This window comes from Macrobrachium rosenbergii, chromosome 48, assembly GCF_040412425.1.
Source record: "Macrobrachium rosenbergii isolate ZJJX-2024 chromosome 48, ASM4041242v1, whole genome shotgun sequence".
NCBI classification, from domain to species: domain Eukaryota; kingdom Metazoa; phylum Arthropoda; class Malacostraca; order Decapoda; family Palaemonidae; genus Macrobrachium; species Macrobrachium rosenbergii.
In genome coordinates, this window is record NC_089788.1 from 2,825,502 (window position 1) to 2,848,001 (window position 22,500).

Below are 22,500 nucleotides of genomic sequence, written 5' to 3' on the forward strand. Positions count from 1 at the left end.
GTACCCTCTGAGTATGGAAGGGATGTAACTCTTAAGAGACCATTCACCAATGAAATATTGTTGAAAAAACTGAACCAGTAAGATGGGGTTAACAATGCATTTAATCAAGTTATTGTTACTATACAACTACAGTGCAACCACTAATTTGGGTGAAAAAATCAGCATTGCAAATTGTCTTACATAATCACTCCTTCCAAGGGAAAAGAAGATTTACCTATTATTCTGATACTTCAATGTTTATCCCATCTCTCTCTCTCTCTCTCTCTCTCTCTCTCTCTCTCTCTCTCTCTCTCTCTCTCTCTCTCTCTCTCTCTCTCTCTCTCTCAGGACGCATTTTATAAAATTAAATATTTTACACGTACTGAATCTACAAGAGTTTTTAAATTTAAAGCTTCTATCACTTTAAAACAATATGATCTGAACAACATAACGATCTAAACATCAGGTTTGAAGCATACGGGCAAGTGAATTCAGAAACCGAACGAACTAAACAGAGAGAGAGAGAGAGAGAGAGAGAGAGAGAGAGAGAGAGAGAGAGAGAGAGAGAGAGAGCACGCCATGGCACTGAACATACCAGGAAAAGGTATCCTTTACAGACATCTAAAAGTCAAAAGAAAAATAGATTAACACTCTCTCTCTCTCTCACCACCCACGGAACGAATTGCATCCATAAAGTGCAGCAGAGAGAGAGATTCCTCGACACCATCCGGGAGAGTGATGCCCCGCTGTTTCGGGCATCCATTTTGGGGCCATTAACGATCGGGAGGGCATGACAAACTAACCGCTAGAGGAAGGGCAACGTTTATGGCCTCCATCATCTGTCCATAACGCCCCCCTTCCCCAACCCCCACCCCTTACTCGCCCCCTTCGTCGACGGGTATCACTCCAGTCGACCCAATCAAGAGATCGCTAAATATCTGCGGCCGTATTAGGACCAACATCTCCTTTCCCCATCTTTATGGCATTCGTTTTTGCCTTTCCCTGGTGGGCATAAATACCCCGCATCCTGCGCTTTCAAGGCAACATCATCATCATTTCACTTCCAATTGACTGTGAAAGAGAGAGAGAGAGAGAGAGAGAGAGAGAGAGAGAGAGAGAGAGAGAGAGAGAGAGAGAGAGAATTCTTCGGCTATCATACGTACTTTCCACATTTAAAGAGCGTTCATATTTTGAGACAAGTACAAAACAAGCACGCACGGAACAATAGAGAGAGAGAGAGAGAGAGAGAGAGAGAGAGAGAGAGAGAGAGAGAGAGAGATTCTTTGGCTATCAGGCATATTTTTCACATATAAAGACAGTTCCTCTTTTGAAACAAGCAGAAAACAGGCAAGCAAGGAACCACAACACAAAAAATTGACTGTTTGAGAGAGAGAGAGAGAGAGAGAGAGAGAGAGAGAGAGAGAGAGAGAGAGAGAGAGAGAGAGAGAGAGAGAGAGCTTTTGGAGAGAGAACTTTCATATACACACTGTTTGGCCATCAGACACAGTTTTCACATATAAAGACAAAAATTATTTTGACACAAGTACAAAACAAGCAAGACACACTTTTCACATAAAAAGACAGGAACAATACAAAACAAGCAAGCAGGAAAAAAAAAAAAATGGCTTGTAAAAATACGAACTAGCTCTTCACAATGCAAATATAAAACCTCAGATGGAGAAATGCGAACATTAATTTTGTTGTTATGTATGGAAAGCACCAGTCACTCCAGGGAGCATCTTCGTGTACGTGTCCTGTATTCTGTGACCTTAAAAATACAACCAAATGAAACACGAGATATATGGACCGAAAAAATAGACATATTTACTATAAAAATTTGATGAACATATATGTCGAATTTCCCCGTCATCATAACAGAGCATGAAAAGTATACATCAGTGAGTGTAGGAATGAGATGAAAACCATACACTAGTGAGTGAAGAACTGAAATGAAAAATATACATCAGTGAGAGAGAAATGAAAAATATACATCAGTGAGTGAAGAACTGAAATGATAAACATACATCAGTGAGTGAAGGACTGAAATGATAAATATGCATCAGTGAGAGAGAAATGAAAAATATACATCAGTGAGTGAAGAAGTGAAATGATCAATATACATCACTGAGTGAAGGACTGAAATGATAATTATACATCAATGAGTGAGGAACAGAAATGAAAAATATACATGAGTGAGTGAAATGAAATGAATAATAAACATCAGTGAGCGAAGGACTGAAATGAAAAATATACATCATTGGAGTGAAGGACTGAAATGAAAATTATACATCGGTGACTGAAGAACCGAAATGAGAAATATACATCAGTGAGTGAAGGACTGAAATGAAAATTATACATCAGTGACTGAAGAACCGAAAAGAGAAATATACATCAGTGAGTGAAGAACTGAAATGAAAAATATACATCAGTGAGTGAAGAACTGAAATGAAAAATATACATCAGTGAGTGAAGAACTGAAATGAAAAATATACATCAGTGAGTGAAGAACCGAAATGAAAAATAAGAATACACATCAGTGAGTGAAGAACAAAAATGAAAAATATACATCAGTGAGTGAAGAACCGAAATGAAAACTATAAATATACATCAGTGAGTGAAGAACAAAAATGAAAAATATACATCAGTGAGTGAAGAACTGACACTTTTACATTCAGGGAACCTGACCAGATCGCTAGATGTCCATTTAGATAATTTCTCAAACCAGGGTCGATGCATGATAAGAAGAGCACTGTAATTCACAGTGCAAGTGAGTGACAGGGGATGACTGGGAGGTAAAGGAGAGAGAGAGAGAGAGAGAGAGAGAGAGAGAGAGAGAGAGAGAGAGAGAGAGAGAGAGAGAGAGAGAGAGGAAGAATGGAGAAAAATATAAACAATGATTTATTTATTGACATTTTTCTGACATCACCCCATCATACTGCAATGCTAAGAAAATTACCAAAAAAGTAAATAATCTAGCAATGAATAATCTGAATGCTTCAACAAATTGAGAGAGAGAGAGAGAGAGAGAGAGAGAGAGAGAGAGAGAGAGAGAGAGAGAGAGAGAGAGAGAGAGAGAGAAGGAAACTACCAAACAAGTGTATAATACAGCAATGAGTAATCTGGGTGCTTCAAAAAATTACACGAACGAGAGAGAGAGAAAGAGAGATAAGGAAATTACCAAACAAGTGTATAATACAGCAAAAAGTAATCTGGGTACTTCAAAAAATTACACGAACGAGAGAGAGAGAGAGAGAGAGAGAGAGAGAGAGAGAGAGAGAGAGAGAGAGAGAGAGAGAGAGATAAGGATATTACCAAACAAGTGTATAATACAGCAATGAGTAATCTGATTTCAAAAATTCAACAAATTACGAGAGAGAGAGAGAGAGAGAGAGAGAGAGAGAGAGAGAGGAAAACGGGCTGTTATCTTAAGTATGCTCTGAGCGACCATAAAAAAGACAGTTTTCCACATACCTTGTACATGATGGGTGGAAATTGCGACAGGGGGCGTCGATACCTCGCTGTGACTGCCATGAAGACTGGAACTCTGGAACGATGGGAAAATATTTTAAGTCGAGTATCTTCCACCCAAGATTATAAACCGCAGATTCATACACTAACGGAAGGGAAAACGCCTCATTCCCCGCCCTCTCCCCTGTGACGCTTAACCTTAGAGGAATTCGAGGGATTTGTCACTGTAAAAGACTTACTTGCAATAAAGGCGTTAAGAGTACACACACACACACTCAATTACATTGTTTGAACATCCCTGTAACTACTTATTATGCCTCTTTTTTATCCTATTATCAATTAATCCAATTTCTAAACGATTTTCCGCTCTTATTACCATATCAATAAAACTAATAAAAAGATTTCGACGCATTCAATAAAACCTATCTGAATATCATGCGTGAAATATTTCCGATCCTCTGCTCTCATACCCCGCCATTTTGACCGAAATGGATACATGAATAAATTGAAAATAGCCTCACATTTCCGTTACTAGACCTCGCTCCGGGCAAGTGATCTCACCCAACTTTTTTTTTTTTTTTGGAGTGACCTTGATCCGTTTCCTTTCAGTCTTGCTTTGCACATTTTCTCTTCAAGTTTTGTTTACGAAACTGATGACGAAAGCTCTCGAAAGCTGCCTTATTTAGATTTTGACAGATCTGGGCATCGACACTATAGTGGAATTTTTTATTCATTACTTGGCTCTTCCTCTTATAGCGAGCGTTTAAAATCGGATAACATCAGATCACACAACCGAATCCCCTTGATATTTTAGCGTCTTTCACTGGCAAAAATGTATGAAAATCTTCATGTTCTATATTGTATTTATAGTATTAACATGTAAAGTAATAAAAACATTTAATACAACCAAAGAACTACAAAACCAAAAGGAAAAAACTCAGTAAACCCAAAAAAATCAGTACTCTATGTACATACATACATACATACATACATACATACACACACCCACACACATCATTATATATATATATATATATATATATATATATATATATATATATATATATATATATATATATAAAACAGGACCTTAGTTAGACGGGATAGTATCTAACAAAGATACTCGTTCAGAAAAAGTTACAAGCTTCCAAGGACTAACTGCCCTCATCGTCTGGTAGCCGTAAAATGTCCCGACACGTGGCCGTCGTATTATATGAGGTCAGAAATACGGATCTAGAAGTAAGAAGGTACGAGGAAGTAAGAAGAAGAAGAATAGCGGTGACAGATAACAGAATCATCCTCTCCCCGTTTTTGTATATATAAGGATATAAAGATTTGCAAGGCAGATAAAGGGGGGAGGGGGGGGGGAAGACAGTGTTATTATGCAGAAGATGAACCCTATTCATATGGAACAAGCCCACCACAGGGGCCACTGACTTGAAATTCAAACTTCCAAGATATATGGTGTTCATCTGAAAGAAGTAACTGAAGGTAATAGGAAATGCAGCAAGATAAGTAGTTGTTATTATTATTATTATTATTATTATTATTATTATTATTATTATTATTATTATTATTATTATTATTCAAAGAAATATGGTGTTCATTAGGAAGAAGTAAGAGGAGGTAGAGGGAAACGAAGAAAGATCTCACTTATCAGAGAAGAAAAAAAAAATTAATAAATAGATAAAAATGTCTTAATGCGAGGAGAGTGGTAATGGATGTCACATATTACGAAAACAAGTTAGAGTATTGAAAACTCATAAAAGACTTGTGGAGGGGGTGGAAAGCAATTTTAATAAAAAGGTCAGGGGAGCTGTGACAAAAATCTGGGATTATTATTATTATTATTATTATTATTATTATTATTATTATTATTATTATTATTATTATTATAGAATTAACGTAAAAGACTGCAGGTTTGCGAGTTTGGGTGTAAATTCCCTGTTTACCATCTACCAGTCAATGAAGCTCCCGTTATGTATTGTATTAACGTACAGAACAATTGTGCAAGTGATAAAGTTTAATTATATATATACATACATACATATATATATATATATATATATATATATATATATATATGTATGTATGCTATATGTATGTATGTTATATATATGTATGTTTTATATATATGTATATATATATGTATGTATATGATCACTGCAATGCTTTTCTGGTTGACGAACGAACCCACGAACTTCTTCCATTCAAGTCTCAAAAACGCTTCTGGTTAGCTGCACTTCGAAAATATTATATTTGCACTTCGAAAATATTATATTTGCACTTCGAAAATACTATATCCTTCCAGGATTCGCTTTTGTAACCGTAAACATCAGCCGACCCAGCAAGAGGTTGTTAGGATAACTTGTCTCTTAACACTCACTGCACCGACATAAATTCTCCGACTCCTTGAAAGTTTAAAGTTTTTTTTTTTCCGGATCTATTCACTCAAACCACTCCTTCCTTATCTCCCGTTCCGCTCCACAAAACCTAATACCCTGGTCCCTATAACATACAGTACGAAGTTTTTTTTTTATGTATAATAAGCCATTTTATATCTATTTGCAAATATTTCATGCAAATCTGTTACTAGCTAGGGAAATATATATTTCTCTCTCTCTCTCTCTCTCTCTCTCTCTCTCTCTCTCTCTCTCTCTCTCTCTCTCTCTCTCTCTCTCGTTGCGTCTGTTGCTCAACCGAAAGGTGATACTTTTCAAAAATACACCTTAGAAGTCAACACTTAGCTCTCTCTCTCTCTCTCTCTCTCTCTCTCTCTCTCTCTCTCTCTCTCTCTCTCTCTCTCTCTCAACTGTGGGATATTTTCACCCGTTAGTCTTTGAAGACTGACGCTTTGTTCGTTATCTTACATCTCTCTCTCACTCTCTCTCTCTCTCTCTCTCAATTGCGGGATATTTAAACCTGTACGTCTTTGAAGATGGACTTTGTTCTCTCTTCTCTCTCTCTCTCTCTCTCTCTCTCTCTCTCTCTCTCTCTCTCTCTCTCTCTCTCTCTCTCTCAAGCTATTCTTCCTATTAAAAATCTCTGCCGCTTAGAAACACCAGGCTATTAAAAGTCCTCAAATATAACGAACGGCCGAACTTCAAATCTCTTGGACTGATATTAAGATGCAAAACCCTTCCATAAAGATCATCATAAACTGGACTCAAATATTTTTTTCTGTTTTTACCCTGAACCAAATATATGACCTGACCTCCTATGGTCACACATTAGCAAGATGGCCCATTCTTCAAACGCACGCTCGTAAAACCAATTCTCTTTGATAGCCACTAATACCCTTCACCGTAAAGTTACTGAAGAACTGACAGTACCTTGTCCCCAAAGGGGCCAACTCTCCCTGCAATTTGGTAGTGGTATGCCATCAATTACAAAGCCTGATCAGCGAGTGACAGTGATGATTATTCATCACGCTATCACGCTTTCTCATGCCGGTTCTGTTATGATGTCGAGCTATTTAACAGGAAATTTAAATACGAGCTCTTAAGTATGAAAGTTAAATACGAGCTCGATTTAGGAAATTTAAATACAAGCTCTGTTTAGGAAATTTAAGTACAAGCTCTATTTAGGAAATTCAAATACAAGCTCTTAAGAATGAAATTTGATACAAGCTCTATTTAGGAAATTTAAATACAAGCTATTAAGTACAAGCTCTTATAAAGGAAATTCGAATACAAGCTCTTAAGTCTGAAATTTAAATACAAGCTCTTAAGCATGAGTTCTTAAGCAGGAAATTTAAATACAAGCCCTCAAGTCGGAAATTTAAATACAAGCTCTTAAGTATGAGCTCTTAGGCAGAAAATTTAAATACAAGCTCTTAAGTATGAGCTCTTAAGAAGGAAATTTACATACAAGCCCTTAAGTCGGAAATTTAAATACAAGCTCTTAAGTACAAGATCTTTGGTAGATAATTTAGATACAAGCTCCTAAGTAAGAAATTTAAATACAAGCCAAGTAGGAAATTTAAATACAAGCTCCTAAGTAGGAAATTTAAATACAAGCTCCTAAGTAGGAAATTTAAATACAAGCTCTTAAGTAGGAAACTTACTTACAAGCACTTAAGTAGGAAATTTAAATAACAGCTCTTAAGTCGGAAATCTACATACAAGTTCTTAAGTAGGAAATTTACATACAAGTTCTTAAGTAGCAAATTTAATCACAAGCTATTAAATAAGAAACGTAATTAGTGAATATTTTTGTTTTTATTTAGTGAATATTTTTGTTTTTAATTTTAAGTGTTTTCAATTTCAAGTTACTCAATTTTGTGAACGGTATTTAAATATCACTAGAGGGCGCTCACGAAAGCCATGACACTTTTTATCAAAAGTTTCAAGATTTGTCAAAGAAAACTAGGCACGCTTATTATAAAGGATATTACGTAGCATATAAAACTGACATAGCAGCGTAATCTATTGTATATTTCGAACATAATTTTACTATAGAGCACTTCTGTATAAAAGTAAATGGATGTCATTTATTTTTCATATTCATGTCATAAAATCTTCATGTTGCTAAACAATTTTTTATGTACATATCTTTAATTTAAACTTCGTTGACGCATAAGGAACAAAGCACAAATTTAAATTAACTCACCTACATATGGCTGTTGCAATTTAGCAGTGCAAGGGAACATTAAATATTCCTAATCGTCAATAATTAATTACTGTTTTGATCATTTTTCAGCCAACGGCAAATTCGTAATTCCCCCTATTGCCAAAAAGCACGCCAAATGAATTCGCCTAACTTCGAAATAAATGCCCTATTACGAAAATGCATGCCAAATGAATACGCCTAAATTCGACGTAAAAAAAAAAAAAAAAAAAAAGACAATCAGGAAATATATCATAACCTGTTTGCCAACTCGAAATTTGCCCTATTGCGAAACCGCATGCCAAGTTGATATACCTAACTTCGAAATAAAAAAGATGCCCAGGAAATATTTTATAACCTGTTTGCCAAAACAATGGGAATCGGCCAGGTGCCAACACCGAAAACCAGTCATCATCGTTTCTCATTTTTGTTCAAAACTTCGGAACTTTTGACAAGAGGTCGACAGAAAAGTTTGTGGCCGACATACCATTAAAATGAGGAACGCGAAAATCGGGTTACATCGTTTTCGCTAAACATCAAACGATAAAACGTATAAAAAAAGGGGGGGGGAGAAAGGGTGACGTTTAACGTAAAAGCAGCAGTATCAACCTCTCAGAATGAATGGTTATAATACCCTTTTTTTTTAAACAGTCCATTACAGTAAAAAAATACTAAAATTACTTGCAGTCAATGGTAATTGGTTACTTTTTGTTTTTTTTTAATACAGCGCCCATTTCAGTAAAAAAAAAAAAAAAGGATTTTTCAAATTACTTGTAATCAAAGTTTACCATCAAAGATTCATTTCGTTTTGAGGAGAGATCTTCACTATATAATTCACTGATTTTTTTAACGAAATTATAATCTGCAGACATTACGAATGACGAAATGATAATCTACAGAGATTATGAATGACGAAATGATAATCTACAGAGATTATGAAATACGAAATGATAATCTAGAGATTCTGAAATACGAAATGATAACCTACAAAAGATTATTAAATACGAAATTATAATCTACAATATAATATGAAACACGAAATGATAATCTACAGAGATTACGAATAACGAAATGATAATCACAGAGATTATGAATACGAAATGATAATCTACAAAGATTATGAAATACGAAATGATAACCTAGAGATTATGAATAACGAAACGATACTCTACACGATTTTGAAATACGAAATGATAATCTACACGATTTTGAAATACGAAATGATAATCTACACGATTCTGAAATACGAAATGATAATCTACAAGATTGTGAAATACGAATGATAATCTACACGATTTTGAAAAACGAAATGATAACCTACAGAGATTACAAATAACGAAATGATAATCTACAAATTATGAAAAACGAAATGATAATCTAGGGATCATGAATAACGAAATGATAATCTACAGAGATTACGAATAACGAAATGATAATCTACAAGATTTTGAAACACGAAAATCTACAGAGATTCTGAAATACGAGATGATAATCTACACGATTATGAAACACGAGATGATAATCTACACGATTATGAAACACGAAATGATAAACAGATTAAAAATACGAAATGACTGAACATCAACGTCACATATCACAATTGTTAAAAGTACATCTAACAGCTAATCATTCCAATAAGAAATTGGTAAAATAAAATAATAAACATCCTATTCAATAACGTAGCTTTGCTGTTACGTCCATAATGAAAAGGAAAACCTCTGAACGGTCCCGAATAATATTACTGAGAGAGAGAGAGAGAGAGAGAGAGAGAGAGAGAGAGAGAGAGAGAGAGAGAGAGAGAGAGAGAGAGCATGCGGAAAATTCATTTCAAAACAACATGAACAGGTTATTTGTGGCTTAACTGAAAATATAAAAAAGAGAGAGAGAGAGAGAGAGAGAGAGAGAGAGAGAGAGAGAGAGAGAGAATGTGCAAAATTCATTTCAAAACAACATGAACAGGTTATTTGTGGCTTAACTGAAACTATAAAACGAGAGAGAGAGAGAGAGAGAGAGAGAGAGAGAGAGAGAGAGAGAGAGAGAAGAGAGATTCAAAACAGAGAACAGTCTGTTTGAGAGCTTAACTGAAGAAAAATTGAGAAAATTTAGAGAGAAAACAATAGAATAGTCTGTTGTGGCTTAACTGGATAAAAATGTCTAAAAATTAAAAATTCGATAAAAATGTCTGAGAATTACAGAGTAAGAGACATTATGAGAGAGAGAGAGAGAGAGAGAGAGAGAGAGAGAGAGAGAGAGAGAGAGAGAGAGAGAGAGAGAGATGCGTAATTTATTTTAAAACATGAATAGTCTGTTGTTATTGGAAATAAAAAAAAATGGCTCAACTAAAAAACATGAAAATTTGTGGAGAGAGAGAGAGAGAGAGAGAGAGAGAGAGAGAGAGAGAGAGAGAGAGAGAGAGAGAGAGAGATGCGCAAAATTTCGTTCACCACCACCGGCCAGGGTTCTATTGTACCATTCTCTTGAAACCCCCAGCATTACCGTGCGCCAGTAGCCAAAATGTTTTCCTGACAAACAGAAATTAAAGAGGAAAGCCTTGTGCAGTTCATGCGTCCGATCAATGTTGCCTTCAATCCTTGATTTTACTGATTTCATAAGAAAAGAGTCATGTTTACTAATGAATTATAACGTGTGAGATTGAAACAAAAAAACCTCACGCACAAGTACGAGATAGAATACTTTCTCATAAATAGTGAACATTTTCTAATACCACCGCCTCGTTCGTTTCTATTCATGCATTATGAATTATTAACGTTTACACTGCTCCGTTTCAACTGAACGATTTTTTCTTATAGTAATGTTCACTACTGAATTATAACGTGTGTGATTCGCAAAGGAAAAAACCTCAGTCTACCATCCACGTAAAGAATACTTTCCCGTAAAACTGAAAATTTTCTAATGTTACGGCCTCGTTTCATTTTTCTCCAGGCATTATGAATTAATATTTAATTGCTACGTGTCACCTCAACGAATTTCTCTTATAGCAATAAAACAAACAGCCAAGTTACATCAGATCCTGATACTTTACATGACGAAACTGGAATGACTGTTTTAATAGCGAGTCACAAACCTCGCCTTATCTCGGAGGACAGCTGAATGGTTGTAAGGAATTTAGGGCCTAGACTAGGACCCAAAGGGTCATTCGGGGCTATAAGTGTCAAAATGGAAGGGTTAAGAGCAAAGCGTGATCATCGATTTTAACCAAATTCTTCAGTTAGATAGTGCAAACCTCCCCTAGATAATATCTCGACATCTCTGAACACCACGGTGGAGATACAAAAAGAGTTCAGAATTCAAGCCATTTACTTTGCAAATGTCTCTCGGGGCCAACATTCAAGGGATGTGAAAAGCCTCGAGATGAGTTTAGAGATATGTAGAACGCCTATCAAAATATACATAATAATGAAGTGAAATGTAAAAGGTATTTCATGATCTTATCTGTACATATGAACAATGTAAAGCGTCCCTCCATAGTTAAATGTATGAGGAATCTTAAAAAGTCTCTCAAAATCTGTATATAAAAATATAAAATGTCTCTCAAGATCTGTATATAAAATTTAAAGTATCTCTCAAGATCTGTATATAAACAATATAAAATCTCTCTCAAGATCTGTATATAAAACACAGAATGCCTCTCAAGATCTGTATATAAAATATAAAATGTCTCAAGATCAGTAAATAAAATATCAAATGTCTCTCCAGATCTGTATATCAGAGGCACGAACAACGTCCCTGTCTCAATATAAGAGGAAATCAAAGTGTCTTTCCAGACCTGTATAATAGGTCTGTAAAAAAATCTCAAACGATCTGTATAACTCAGAGGAGAAGATATGGTCACTATCAACGACTTCTACACTATGCATAACTTAGCACAGTTTCTTTATAACTGCACACTGAGCAAAGTCCAAGCCTTTCAAAGAACTGTCATTTATCTGAACTCACCGGACACTCTTGATAAATAAGACCAGTTAGGTGTTGCCAGAGAACTAAGGTACATATAAAAGTTTTCTTAAGGAATATACATAAGACTAGATGGGTGCTATTACTGCTCTTAGCAAGCATTTATTAATCGTAATTCCAGGCAGTGATGGTAACTTCTAACTTCCATAACTAAAGTGACTAGAAATAACTGTAATTTGGGAGTTATCTGACCATTCTGTTATTACGTATTTCAATGCACAGGTAATTCCTGGGTTGCATTTTTGATAACGCTAATATTTTTTCCAACTGGTGGAAAGTCTCCACCAAGATGAATGATTAAACGCAACACTCCTACTACTGTTTTTGTTTATGTTTTTAGTTGGTGATGCTGCAGACGATGATGATGATGATGAAAAATATGATATGATGATGATGATGATGCTGATGATATACTACAAACTCATTCACAAACACACGAACAGACATTTGCAATTTATGGACTAAACCTTCCAAGCCATCGTAATAAAACGCATAATAACAGGTCTTTCCAGAGAGAGAGAGAGAGAGAGAGAGAGAGAGAGAGAGAGAGAGAGAGAGAGAGAGAGAGAGAGAGAGAGAGAGAGTATATAATAACCCACGAAAATGGTTAACAGATCTGAAGAGTTCAAGCGTAAAACCCTGAGGACTGCCCAAAGGAATGGTCATTCCGCTTCGGAAATCAAACGTGCGATTTCTTGCATACCAGATAATATCTCTGTCGCAATAGAACTTCGAATATTCGTACCGAATAACAAAATATCACAAGCATTTCATGATATTCCAAAACGTTGTCAACTTTTTTCGTTTTTTTTTTTTATCATTTTTACCTCGTCATATTGTACACCTGAATTATAAACTCAAAATGTGCATTAAGTCTTCACATGTGTATGCAATATTTTGCATTGCATATATATATATATATATATATATATATATATATATATATATATATATATATATATATATATATATATATATATATATATATATATATATATATATATATATATATATATATATATATATATATATATATATTATATATATTCATTCTTGCTTGAAAAAGCCTTAGATTAGGTGAAACGGACCGTATGTACAATTCTTGAAAACAGAAGGAAATATGAGAACGTGTGCATCAAAGAAGTCAATGCCACAAATGTGAATGCCTACAACAAATATATATATATATATATATATATATATATATATATATATATATATATATATATATATATATATATATATATATATATATATATATATATATATATATATATATATATATATATATATATATATATATATATATATATATATAACTACAAATTCATTTTCTAAAACGGCGCCATAAAGATATTCACCACAATTATGTGCGACAGAAGTCTTAATGAACGTACAAAGCCATTTTATTTATTTATTTATTTATTTATTTTTTTTTTTTTGCCAAATATTACTCTCGTCAAATGAAGAATAGCGTCCATCAAATTTTAGACGAAATTTTGTTGAAAGTAATTTTCAATCACCTCAAGAAAACATAATAAAATGCTACACATTTTCAAATGCCAATTATACGGGTTACTTGCACCCATTTATAATGATATCAGCAACTTTGAATGAAAAGTAAGTCAAAACGAGAGAGAGAGAGAGAGAGAGAGAGAGAGAGAGAGAGAGAGAGAGAGAGAGAGAGAGAGGGGAGTACTCCGCTAGAGCGAATCGATTCGATTTCCCTTCCCACCCCATCCCATCTCACCTTATCCCATCCCTTCCCATTCCATCTTATCCCATCCTATACTTCCCTACCCATCCCATCTCATCCTATCCTTTCCCATCCAATCCTATCCCCTAACACACCATCCCAACTCATCCTATCCTATCCCACCCCATCCTATCCTTTCCCATCGCATCCCATCCAATCCTCTCCCTTCCCACCCCATTCCATCCTATCCCCACCCCATTCCATCCTATCCCTTCCCTTCCCATTCCATCCCATCCTATCCCTTCCCACCCCATTCCATCCTATCCCTTCCCTTCCCATTCCATCCCATCCTATCCCTTCCCAACCCATTCCATCCTATCCCTTCCCACCACATTCCATCCCATCCCATCCTTTCCCACCCCATTCCATCTAATCCTATCCCTTCCCACCCCATTCAATCCTATCCTTTCCCATCCCATCCCATCGCAATAACATCTCAAAGCCTTCCCAAACTAGAGGTCAATCATTCTTCCCACCACCTACACAAATCAATGGCCAAGAAACTTTCCTCTTGGGAACTCCTTCATTCATTAAGGGTTTTCTCTCGCTTAATGAGGCCCCGCCGTCTTGCTATTTCCTTCCCTAATTAGGATGACGACCGGGACCAGCTTTCCCTGTATTCCAATTAATATAGAATCAGAATTTGATTGGTTCTGTCTTAGAGTTTTTTTTTTTATAATCTCGTCTTAGAATTGACTGAATGAAAAGATTGATAAGGAATCACTTTTACATGAATTCCTTCCAAATGTTAAAATCAAAATATATTCTATGACAGACTGCTGTCTTCTAAAAATATAAAATAATTGTAATATGGTCTTGAATTGAAAATAGAATTTAGGGCAAAGGCCAAGCACTGGGGCCTATGAGGTCATTCAGCGCAGAAACGGAAATTGACAGTAAAAGGTTTGAATATTTTAACAGGAAGAAAATATCGCAGTTGCACTAATCAATTATAGAGAGGGTGGAAAGTAAGATCGAAGAAAGAGAATATGAACGGAGGTGCAGTAAAAGGAACGAAAGAGGTTGCAGCTAGGGGCTGAAGGGGACGCTGCAAAGAACCTCAAGTAATGCCTACAGTGCACCGCATGAGGCGCCCTAAGGGCACTACCCGCCTGCGGGGTTAATAAGGTCTTAATACCTTTGTTTTGTGGGGTTTGTAGGTAAATACAGTTTACTCCACGATTCATGTACACATTTCTAAGGCGGCACCTACTAAAAACCCTATTTATTTACTAATATAAACGTAAACGAAACTACGTTTCCTAATAGTCTGTAGTTTGAAGCTTTGTTACAACGTAAGACCTAATGATATTTCTCAAGGTTACAAAAGACTATGGAGTTTTCCTTCCTTAAAATAATCACACTCTTCAACTTCCATCATTCGTCTATCCCAAAAGATAATAATATCGGCTTGCTTTTTAAATGAAAATATAACCCACTTGGAGAAATATTTGATTTTAAATTTCTAAATGAAAATATAAATCACTTGAATAATTTACTGATTTTTAAATTATTATATTTTTATGCCGTTAAAGAACTTAATCATTTTTTGCCTTTCTATGCTTAAAATAACTATGACTTTGATGGAAATAACTGCGTATGCAAATGTTTATCAGCAAATTTCACTTTGAGAAAAAGTCGAGTTGTGGTCCCCGTATTAATGTCTGCTATTTACAATGTATCTTAAGCATGATTTTGATTCCATTAAGAGAAAAAACAGAGAGAGAGAGAGAGAGAGAGAGAGAGAGAGAGAGAGAGAGAGAGAGAGAGAGAGAGAGAGAGAGAGAGAGAAACTTCAAATATCCAAACTTTTTTTTTTTACAGGTATCCTAGATCCAACTGCATTCTTCATTCTGACAAGCAAGAATCATCAAGACTTTTCCCCATCACCTATCAGACCGACAAGTAAGCAGATGGACAGACAGACAGACAGACAGACAAAGACAGACAGAGACACAGAATTCAGACAACGTGACGCGGGAGGGAGACGCCTTGAAAAACAGGTCAGAGAATCCCCGGAGATATGATCTCCGCTGATCTCTGCGCCAAATGGAAGCTGACGTTACAATTAGATTCCACTGAACCAGGAAGCTGCTGCTAATTCACTTTTGCGAGAGAGTCCCTTCCTGGCAGGCTTAAGTAGCTCTGCGGACGCGCATGCGCCCAACCTCACTTGTGAGTGTGTGTGTTTTTGTGAGATAAAACTTATATATTGCAAGGAAACCAATGCGACTTACAATGCCTGCCTACATCACCTTCCACAATATCTAAATGATATTCATCCTGGGTTGAAAGATATAAATTATATATATATATATATATATATATATATATATATATATATATATATATATATATATATATATATATATATATATATACATATATATATATATATATATACCTACAGAAGACATCTAAGATGACAATGTTTGGTGATGAAAATGAGAAAAAACTATATATTTTTCAGTCTTTTACTTAAAACTATTTTCAAAGCGCCGGATGGACTAAAAGAAATAAATTATCTTAAAGAGAGGTTAGAAGTCTCTGAACAGCTACTGACAATCATTATACTCATTACTATAAGAAGTTTATCAATATAAGAAGTAAAATAGTGAATAACAATTAACAATTTTAATAATTACCCCGAAAAACAAGACTAAAAGAAATAAATTATGTTAAAGAGAGAGAAATGATTTTGAAAGAAAAAGTCTCTGAATAGCTACAATCAGAAAACAATCATTATACTCATCATTATAAGAAGTTTATCAATATAAGTAAAAACTGAGTAAATAAGAGAGAGAGCTATAGAGAATTTTGAAAGAAAATCAATCTCCTGTCTTTATAGTCTTACAAAAAAACAAGACTACGGAGAGAGAGAGAGAGAGAGAGAGAGAGAGAGAGAGAGAGAGAGAGAGAGAGAGAGAGAAAGGAGCACTTAAAAGAAAACAGAAGTAAACATCTTTATTTCTGGTCAGGAACAAAGGCATAATGAAACCCGAGATATAATTTCTCATCGGATGTTTGCTTTCTTTCCCCCCACAAACAGTATTTTTAGTCTCGTCTGCTAACGGGTGGGGAGTGAAAGGTTTGACGACGACACTGCTTCTGACAGCTCCGGTTCGACTGTAAACATTGGCTTTAGGATTTGTCTTTGCTTTCTGTTTGAAGAAAAACTCGGGGATGCGATGGTATACAGAGAATGAATGGATGAATGGTGGAAGGAGCCAATCGAAGTAGAGAAGTTTATACATACGTACGAGCATATATACATGCATACATACATTAGAATAACTTATCAATCTTCATTTAGATCCAGGCTTCGTAGTGACAACCGTTTACAAAATGTGAAGAAATCGTGAGAGTTAAAAGACAGCATTGTGGCTAATTAATGCTACGACGTGACCAGCAGATTATAATACACACACACACACACCCACATATGTACATACATACATATATATATACATATATGTATGTGTATATATATGTATATATATATATATACACTATATAATCATATACATATATATATAATATACATACATACATATATACATATATATATATATATATACATATATATATATAATGTGTGTGTGTGTTTGTGTGAGTAAATTCAAATAAAACATATGTGTGGATATTGCAATCTGCAATCTAAAAATCACCACATTCGCAAGACAATCCCCCCCCCCAAAAAAAAAACAATACAAATAAGCGTGCGAATGATTCTCTTTCAAAAACAGGTCTAGTACAGGAGTGAGTAAATACATCCATTACGAACACCCCGAAAACTACTGAGTCCTTTTTCCCAGCCAACTGACCTGATAGTGACGCAGGAGACAACTGACCTGATAGTGATGCAGAAGAGCGTGTGACCTGGCCACGTGCAACTTGAGGGCGAGTAACTCCCGCTCGAGTTCTATCGCCAAACTCTCGGGGTTCACATATTCCTGAAATAAAGTAAATATAGACATCAATAAATAATCGCTGTTAAGCTATTCAACCAAAGGCTGACTTCAAAGCTATTCAACCATGACAGATAAGAAAATGATATATTGTATATATATAATATATCAACCATGACAGATAAGAAAATTATATATATATATATATATATATATATATAATTATACATATATATATATATATATATATATATATATATATAAAACCACACACCTAAATATATAAAATATATATATATATATATATATATATATATATATATATATATATATATATATATATATATATAATATGTGTTTGTGTGTTACTTGTCAATGGCAGGCAAAGAGAAAATAACAGTTCACATGTTCCTGAAAAAAATTAATCTGTGTTGCGGAAGATTGACTGAATAAAATCATATTATTCAAACTATTACCTCTAAAAGAAATATATAAAAAAGGATATTTATACTTTGTGCCATTACAGTTACGTATTTCCTTCAATAAAATAATTAAACTTGTTGCTACTACAACGACGGACCACATGTCAAAAAAATAACAAGTATTTGACAAAGAGGTTAAAATATTAGTGATAACTTTTGTATACAGCAATATGTGATGATGATGTATAACCTAAAAATTTGAAGAAAAAATATAAATTACAATAACTACGATGAAGGGCAATAAAATCGAAATATTCTACCGAAAAGCCAACACGGAACCCCAAGTAACAATGCCCCGTGAAGAGCATTTGCAAGGAAGCGATACATTAAACCTGGGAAAAAGCAACACACATCTCTAATTTGCTCAAAATCATCTCCAGGGATATTTAGTTGGCTTTTTCCCACGAATTCAAGACGGCGTGTGACCATAAGATATCATAAAACAACAAAATCATGCAGTTGAAATCATCACGAGGCTACCAGCATCAAGAACTTCATTTTAAGTACAAATATATATTCTAATAATTTGATCTCTTGCTTCCAGTAGTTTGGCACAAACTTTCTTTTCAAGTTGCCATAAAAAAAAAACACTCTAACCTCTACACGATAAAAATGTCGGAAAATTACGGAGTAATCGTGACATTATAGAGAAAGAGAGAGAGAGAGAGAGAGAGAGAGAGAGAGAGAGAGAGAGAGAGAGAGAGAGAGAGAGAGACTCTTCGATAAAAATGTCTAAAAATTAGAGGATATTCGATAAAAATGTCTGAGACATCCAGAGTAAACGTGACATAGAGAGGGAGAGAGTAAAGAGAGAGAGAGAGAGAGAGAGAGAGAGAGAGAGAGAGAGAGAGAGAGAGAGAGAGAGAGAGAGCAGAGTAAATGTGACATAGAAGAAAGAGAGAGAGCAGAGTAAACGTGACATAGAAAAGAGAGAGAGAGAGAGAGAGAGAGAGAGAGAGAGAGAGAGAGAACCAGTAGCTGTAAAGAACTTCTTCAGTCTACGGGATTCTACCTTCACATTTCAATACCAGGGTCCCACTACAGAAACCGATATTCTCACGGTAACTGTACTATTTTGGTAGGCAGCGGATTCCCGCATTTTATAATCGCATTTTTTTTTTTTTCTTTTTCAGGAATTGTACTAAGATCAGTTTGTTTCACACACAAACACAATCTAAAGAGCGTATAGTTTTAATCTTCATAAAGATGTATACTGAATTATATTTGCTATAAAAAGAATCGGCACCCCTTTTAGTTTCTTCCCTTGGATTTGTGAGACCTCCCAAAACAAATCAGTCAATTAATATATATATATATATATATATATATATATATATATATATATATATATATATATATATATATATATATATATATAAAATTCATATATAATAAGGACTGTGTGTGAAAACTAAGGCAAAGCCAACTATTGTTATTTAAAATACAAATTATATGGGGATCAATCGCAAGCTAATACATAATTCAAATTAAGGGTTAAAATTAAATAAGTATGCACAGAAAATCCAATAAAAGAAATACGTATAACAAAAAAAAAACAACCAGAAAACTTATTAAAGTGGTACACACAAAAAATCTACCAAACTGAAATACATTTACACAAGAATTCTTATATAAAAATAAATACACATAAAAATGCAAATAAAAATGGGGTATCTGATTAAGGAAGCCATACTTTACTCCTAAGTACATAGCTGAGGTTGAAGCCTGCCTTATTTAATTTCGAGCAATCCACCCTCAAAACCGTACAAGATGAATCACCAAGTTTACACTGAAAGATGAAAGTCCCAATTTACCGGGAATGCTAACTCACTTCACGGAAGCTACTTCTCCTACTTCCCTTCCGTAGATTAAAAGTACACAAAAATCTTTCGTCTTAATTTTAGGGGAGCTTTGATCTTTTTCTTCAAAGCTATAAAATATATAAACGTCTTGGGATCTACATGAATCATTTTAAATGAAGATCCTGTATCGACAATATCTACATGTCATTTGTTGTTTTCATTTTCAAAACTTAGATCATAGTTTTTCTTATGTGCTGGCAGAGAGAGAGAGAGAGAGAGAGAGAGAGAGAGAGAGAGAGAGAGAGAGAGAGAGAGAGAGAGAGAGAGATGAAATCCCTATTTCTACAATATCTACATCTCATTTACTGTTTTTATTTTCAAAGCTTATAGTTTTTCATATGTGAGAGAGAGAGAGAGAGAGAGAGAGAGAGAGAGAGAGAGAGAGAGAGAGAGAGAGAGAGAGAGAGAGAGAGATGAAATCCCTATTTCTACAAAATCTACATCTCATTTACTGTTTTTATTTTCAAAACTTATAGTTTTTCATATGTGCTGGCAGAGAGAGAGAGAGAGAGAGAGAGAGAGAGAGAGAGAGAGAGAGAGAGAGAGAGAGAGAATCAAATCCTTGAACCTTGCAAGTCTCATTTGCCTCTTTTTCTGCTGTCATGCATCCCCGACATGAAATCGATCACTTGCGCTTGTTCGGGTACTCATCAAGATTAATGATTTCTGTGCCTCCTTTAATGATTCTCCAGGCCGACCCAATTCTCTTAGAAACTTCCAGGTTTTTTTTAGAGGTAAAAGTTGGCATTATGTACGTCCTTGAATTACCAAGAGGAGGTTTATTGAAGGGCGTAACCCACATCACCGGAGGAGGTTTATTGAAGAGCAATCTGGATGATTTTATCTTTTCAGGGAATAATTTCTGCCTGGCGACTGCGAATCTTGATGATTCATTTCCTTATGACAACACAAAAGTCATTACTCTACGGGGCTGCTGTTGTTTTGTGTGTCCAACAACAGACAAACAATACACCCACTGATAACTGACAAACAACGGTTCTACATACAGCCCTAATACACCTTATCTATCCCTAACATAAAGCTTGCCTAACATTAGATTAAAAACACTCACTAACTACAAATTCTAGGCTGTTACAAAAAGACTAGATATATATCCCTATGTGCCATACTTGTACGTTTTACAGACACAATTTCAAAAACCTACGACACTACACTGCCCTAAAATGGAAGACTGCAGTAACTAAAATTTTCGAAATTGACATATGCCACCTATTGGCCTCGGGAAACACCAATACACAAGTTACTGCAGTTTCAGAATGATTCTTCAGTGCTTTCCACGATTATTTAGGGGATCCCATTTGCAGTATTCTGCAAAATCAGTAGTAAGGCAAGGGAGTATCGACCATTTTTCTCAGTTTTGTGTATCTGCGGATAATGCAGTCTTCCATTTTAGGGTAGTACATCTATATAGTCATCAAGAATCCTTAATAAAATATAAGAGCAATAATCACAAGAAACGACTGCATTATTATTTTATCCATCAAAATAATTCTCACTAGTATACTGGCGAATCTAACGGGAAGTGCATAACGTCGCTTTACACACTTATGAAACAAAACCTCCAGAAATATGCAAAGTTTGGAGACGAGATTTACGACTGCTAAGAGTTTGAGAAAGGACAGCTACTTGAATCATGATATGAAGTTTGGATATACACTCAATCTTACCCGCTGTTAATAATTCGAGAGAACAGAAACCCCAAACTTAATAATAATAATAATAATAATAATAATAATAATAATAATAATAATAATAATAATAATAATAATAATAATTGTGGGGAGTTATGGTAGATCAGTCCCACTGCCAAATTCCATCACATTTTACATATATGGGGTCTCATAGTGGTAGGAAGTATATACATTGTTATTTCAGTTTAAACCTTTATCAAGGATCTTTTAAGATTTTGCATGGGCATTCACGACATACCACTTACTGCTTCTTACGTTTTAAAATTACTGCTGCATCCATAACGACTTGGTCAGAATCAGAACGCAAGAACATTTATAACTGCATACGGAAATCATCTACCACTATAAGTCAAAAGTCCTGATATCAAAAGTCCATACTGGTAGCTTTACTTTAAAGCAACAATTTTAAAGTCGATGGCCGTTTAACCAGTCTCAATAAGCTGGCTCTCTCTCTCTATCACTTTTCTGGCGTAAACATCTCCAAAGGTCCTTCTCGTTCTGTACAACAACGCACCAATTTCCCATTTCTCCTGAACATTTTCATTCGCATCATTCTCCAAGTTACTCAAGGATCTCACTTCACATTATCTGCATTTACGTCGAGACTTCAGCACCGTCGTACCCAGTTGTGAAAGCCTTTATAAGTTTCTATGAAAAGTTATTTTCTTCTCTTTCTGATTCAATTGCAATGATTCCCGGAATTCTTTCAGATTCCTCATTCACCCGACATATTGCATACCTCTTGCAACA

General features: G+C 35.0%; 1 protein-coding gene across 20 annotated transcripts in view; it reads right to left on the minus strand.

Moving 5' to 3' along the window:
- LOC136831178 (uncharacterized) overlaps positions 1–22,500 on the minus strand; it is a 1,009,691-nt gene that overhangs the window by 493,456 nt on the left and 493,735 nt on the right. For all 20 annotated transcript variants that reach the window (XM_067091138.1, XM_067091137.1, XM_067091135.1 and 17 more), the window contains 2 exons: positions 17,638–17,739; positions 3,451–3,523 (listed from right to left, as the gene is read on the minus strand). In XM_067091138.1, the coding sequence (XP_066947239.1) occupies positions 3,451–3,523; positions 17,638–17,739 (175 nt within the window). The remainder of the gene's footprint in view (positions 1–3,450; positions 3,524–17,637; positions 17,740–22,500) is intronic.